Source organism: Elephantulus edwardii, unplaced genomic scaffold (assembly GCF_000299155.1).
Source record: "Elephantulus edwardii isolate Elephantulus edwardi_28Jun2011 unplaced genomic scaffold, EleEdw1.0 scaffold00507, whole genome shotgun sequence".
In the NCBI taxonomy this organism is placed as follows: domain Eukaryota; kingdom Metazoa; phylum Chordata; class Mammalia; order Macroscelidea; family Macroscelididae; genus Elephantulus; species Elephantulus edwardii.
Window position 1 is genome coordinate 385,552 of NW_006400257.1, and position 5,707 is coordinate 391,258.

At 33.6% G+C, this 5,707-nt stretch overlaps 1 protein-coding gene across 1 annotated transcript in view; it reads right to left on the bottom strand.

Moving 5' to 3' along the window:
* Positions 1–5,707, bottom strand: part of KDM3B (lysine (K)-specific demethylase 3B) — a 110,649-nt gene that overhangs the window by 67,691 nt on the left and 37,251 nt on the right. Inside the window, exons 2-4 of the mRNA XM_006903081.1 lie at positions 3,811–3,978; positions 2,176–2,289; positions 956–1,061 (exon numbers count right to left, since the gene is read on the bottom strand). Coding sequence (XP_006903143.1) covers positions 956–1,061; positions 2,176–2,289; positions 3,811–3,978 — 388 coding nt within the window. The remainder of the gene's footprint in view (positions 1–955; positions 1,062–2,175; positions 2,290–3,810; positions 3,979–5,707) is intronic.

A 5,707-nucleotide genomic window follows, 5' to 3' on the forward strand; every position in this document is an offset into this window, starting at 1 on the left:
TAAGCTTTCCTAATGTTACTCTATATACTCATATTTACATCCATCATTGCAACTACTCTATTTTTTCTTCTCCAATACAAAATTTTCCTCACAGGCATCATTCTTCTATATCCTTCCTGCATTTATTAGTAACTCTAATTTCTTTCCTGCTACCCACCTTCCCCAAATAGATGAAAAGATCAGTTTCCCTACCTTCATTTATTTACCTTTTTTTTTACCAAAAATACCATTTTCTACACTCTGGTTTACTGAAAACTATAATTATAATGAAGCCCAGAAAGTAAAGGAAGTGGATATATCGTATGAAGAGAAAAAAAAACCCAATCAACTCTTGGTGAAGAATTGCATAAAATTTGTTTCAGAAATGGAAAAAAGCTAATAAGTTGTTTTCATTCTTAAAAATAATATGCTAATATGAATGAGTCTGTGGATGTGTTCCTTTGAGTATTCTGCATTCCAAGTTGTTACTTATTTGCATTAACAATCTAATTAGATAGTTGAGAAAATTCTAGACCATAAATTCAATTCAGACAGAAATATACTGGCTCTTGACTATATACCTAGTGCTTTAACATGTCCTCACACATGCTTAATAAATAGTATAGAAATGAAATTTTTTTTAAACCACAGCAAAAAATATATATTATGCAATATAACATGAAGAGGAAACAATCTGAGTGAAATCTCATTATTCTAGTCTGTTCTATATTTTTCTATTCTGTTTAGAATTCCAATTTACTGGAAATACTTCCTCTACTCACAAAAAAGAAGATGTATGACAACAATCTGGAACAAGCGGTGCATCGTGAGGTGGACTAGGATGGGGGGATAACAATGAATAAAAAAAAGGAGATAAATGTATACTAATGTTTACAGTGTTCCATTCTATTAACTTCAACATTTATCACACACTTGATTCCGAGTTCAAGAACAAAAGACTATTATTTCCTCTTACCTCGGCTGAATATCTCTTGTAGTTTTTGATCACTGATTAAAGCATTAACTGTTTCTCTTAGTGCTGCATGTTCCAAAAGAATCTGGTTTTGGCTATCTGTTCCCATCTGATAAAGATAAAGGAAGAAAACAACTTCATATTAAAATTATTAGCAACACTATCTAGCCAGATGAGAAAAATCACATCCTTGAGGGGCTTCATATCAGGATCTGCTAAAGAACATTCTTTAGAATCCTAGGCTCATAAGGTGTTCTGAAAAACCAAAAACTCAAAAACACACACAAACAACAAAACCAAAAACTGAAGGATACTAGAATAATTTAGGCATAGTTAACATTACATATCACAGCTGTGCATACAATAATAGCACAAATAAAGAAATTTGCACAAATAAAGAAATCTGTGTTGGCCAGTGTCTTCCACACTCCTTTGACAAGAAAACACTTTATTCCATATAAATCTGTTTTTTTATTTTGCTATTTTCTACATTATGAGTGCCTATTACAGACAAACATTAGGAATATACGGATATTTAAAGCAAAGTTTCCTCTATGAGAGGGAACAAGATACATTTAACGAGAACTCAATATCTCATGGAACACAGAACTCCAACAAATCTACCAATTTTTATTTTAACTGCCAGAAAGCAACTCTTCCAAGTTAGAAATAAATACTTCCTTAATAAAATAATCTCAACTTTCTACCTTTCCTTAACTCTGAAACTTTAACTCGAATGCTGTTTCGTTTAAACAACTTATCCCTATCTTTGTAACCAAAACCACATCTAAATTCTTAAATTTTTCATGCTCCTTGTAACCTGGCCAATCTTTCGGCCTATCCTGCCATTGACATAAGAGTAGGCCCTGCAGATTCAAGTTACAGAAGCAGCCATAGAGCCACCTCAAAGAAGTTAGCTTTTCTAAGACCACCTTAGAATTGTGGTCTTAATTTCTGGGTGGTTTTCGGGTGAAATGCACCCTAAAAAAGTAAAAAGAAGTCTCCACCACTAAACATATTTTTTTAAAAAAAATACAGTGGAGCTCTGATGATGTAATTTGTAGAGTATTGCACTTCTAATCAAAAGAATACAGAAACTTTAAAAAACACATGGAAATTACTAGAAGAAAGAAATGTTTCAATGCTAAAAGATATACTCTGTATCATAAAGACAGTGTCAAGGAGAGAAATAACAAACTCTGGACAACAGTTCTTTTAAATACCTGGAACAGATGCAACCCATTAGCATCTGACAGGAAACGAAGCTCTCGATCCAAAAGGTATTCAACAGGAACCACAGAACCTAAACCCAGTTTATCTACTAGGGGAGTGAAAGTCTGTAAAAGTACAATGAGAAGAAATGATTAGAACTCAGTAAAGGAAATAAATTTCAATTCAATGGAATCTTTAACTTTGGAGGAAATACTTTAGTATTTTTAGTATTTTAGATTTTTATTATCTTTGATCCTAGTAAACTTAAAAGGTGATGCTTAAAAGGTTGGAAACATTGTCAATCTGGCATCTGTCCTCAAATACTCAGAAGAATCAAACTTGAACAGAAATCAATGAAAAACTTATATTTATGGCTAAAAAGGTCAATGAAATAAGAAAGTTTTTATTCTCCTTAGGGATCTGATTAATCTTCTTGCCAGGCTTACAGTGGCTAAATTATAGTTACTTATAATCCAGAATAGTTATAGCTTTATCATCTCTGTTGTTGCTGATTGCCTTCAAGTTGAGCACGACTCAGTGACCCTATGAAAAAAAGGCCTGATAACTATCGAGTTCCTAGAGTTTCCAAAGGCATGTTGTTTAGGAAGTGGATGCCACTCCTGCTTCCAGTATCATCTCTAGAGATCTCAATTCTTTGTTGAACTTCTAAAACAATCACATTAAAATAACCATGTTATGTTTACATAATCTGCACAAGTAAATACACTTGACTCTTACATATATGGCTACTAAAATCACCTACAGGCTCCAAATAAATTTTATAAAAGCTTCTCTAAAAGTTCAATTAGGTTCGAGTCCACAAGATGCCCTGCTAGAAAAGGTGGGACAATCTCCTCCTGTACCTGTCAGATCCAATTTGATGGTATACACACAAAAAATAATAAAAGTTCAATTAAAAAAATGACCTTAAGACATAAAATATTTGGTAGGGGGTAGGATAAATGAAATGGGAAAGATCCGATGGTGATCTGGAAAGACCCGATGGTGATCTGGAAAGACAATGGTGGACACAGATCAGTAGTGATTAATTTTATAAAATATAATGAATGGGAATGACTGTATGAAACACAATGTGAATGAAGGGTAGTGTGAAAAACAATGTATACAAACTTTATAAGTAAACTGCTATAAAAAATTAGGGAAAAAAACCACATGAACAGTTTAGTATAATAGGTTGAACCAATAGGTAAAAAAAATTTGCCATGAATATTATTTATTTTACTAGCCAGAAGAATATCAGATTTTTTTTAAAAAGGATAGCACTTCTGCCTATACTGTGCTAAAAGGATAATTAGAAATAAATGGACATCCTAAGAATTAAATTTTATAGCACTATTTTGTTTCACTTCATAAAACAGCTTAATCTTTAAAACAAAAATCCAGATTATAAACATTGTTTCAAAATCTTGCAACCAAAAAAAGGACTAAAGGTAAAAAAACGCTTTAGAGAAAAAAAAGCATAAAATATTATATAGTTAATATAAAAAATTTCAGAGGATACTAGAGAACAGATGTCTCCTAATTTCTGCTTACTGAGGACAAAACAGTTTAGCTACTGAAATATACCTCAGGTGTAACAAAGGAGTAAAGTATAAATCTGTTTCTAGCCAGTAAGAGACACTCACCAGGGCTGGCCACTGTGCAATTGAGACTCGAGTGCCCTGGAGAAGGACTGGATCTTTCCGGGGTGCCCATACAAGTGACCCTTCTAGTAGAAGCACAATAACTTCTTCCGCATGAACTTTAACCCATGAGTGTTGCTTCCAGTTACAGCCATCAAATTCTACAAATATCTATTAAGAAAAAAAAGGAAAAGAGTTGGGAAGTCATATTCGGAAAAATTCACATTGTAACATATAAAGAAATGCAAATCTCATATTTTGGACAAATGACTAGGAAATTTCTAACTTGTTTTTAAGTTCTTTTAATGGACTTCAGCAAAACTGATTATATTTCAGAGAGTCAGAATGCTGATTCTCAGCCCCATTATGAAAAGAGGTAAAAGGGTATCAGTTATCCATATTCAGTCAGTAATTCCTAGTAATGTTGTTAACTCTTCTTTTTAATCACATCTGCACATAACTAGTTGTGGGCTTAAAAATGTGTAAACTACTATGTTAGGTTCAGAAATACAGATAGGAATTTAGTACACATCTTGGTCAAGGAATCCATGCTCTAGTAGGAAGAGAAATGGTTTACATTTCTACTGAAAATAGTTGTGGTCTTCTTTTATTATTTTTTAAAAATAGTTGATACACATACATGATACAAAAGTCAAAAAGAAATGCACTTCAGGAAAAAAGCCTCTGTTGCCCTTCCACTCCCTTTTTAAAATTATTATTATTATTATTAATTTTAATGAAAATTTACAGAGATTTTGGATTTCCATTCATTCATTGTTGCCCTTTTCTACCTGCCCACTCCCCCCCACCCCAATTTGTTCTTCTCTTTGAAATGTAAAAGAAAAATTCTTTCATTGTTATACAATCCCTCCCCCCAAGTCCACTCCACTATGCAGCCTTCATTCTAGACTTCTGTCATGACAATAACACCTAATCATATATCCCTTTTAAACAATTCTCTCCCTCATCTTTGCAATGCAGTATGCTCCTGCTTTTTTGAAGTGCTGCTGCCAGGCGTAATCTATCTGTTGGCTGAGGCAGGCTGTAGTAACAACAGGACTTTGCTTTCTCTACTTTTGTGATTATACTTAAGAATTTAAGCAAGTGATTAATTTTGACTGAAACATTTAAAAATAATACTATTCTTATTTGGCTTTTTCCATGTAAATTTTTATTTAGGAATGATTCAATAGAGAATATATAGAGAATGTAAAGCAAGATATATGCATATATTGTTGTTATGTATCATAGAGTTGGAACTGAGGCATAGTTGCTTTTCAAAAGCAACAAATCTCACTGAGGGGATTGCCCATTTTTCTCCCATGGAGCAGTTTGTGAATTTGAACCATGTGTCTGTGGGTTGGTAGCACAGCTCCTTACCACTAGAATACAAAGCAAGACACATGCATACACGGTTGCTAAGTGCCTTTGAGTAGAAGACGACTCATAGCAATGATTCCATTAAAAACAGATCTGAACTCTGTCCTTTTCTGTGAAAAGTCTCTTCATCTCTGAAACATGAGTTCACTGCCACAGGCATCGCATCAATCCATTTTATTGAGGGTCGTCTTCTTCTTCAATGACCATCCACATTTCCAAGCATATGTTCGTTTCCAAAGAATAGCCTCTCCTAACAATATGTCTCCTCCTTTGTATTTCCATATGTATGGAAATACAAAGGAGGAGGAACAGTTGTAAGCAGACCCTAGTGACTGGAACATGGAATGTGAGAACCATGAATGTGGGAAAATTAGAAATTGTTAAGATAGAAACGGAACGCATAAATATTGACATATTAGGCATTAGAGAGATGAGATTGACTGGCATGGGGCATTTTGAGTCAGATGACCATATGATATATTACTCTGGAGATGAAAAGACAAGGAAAAATGGGGTTGCC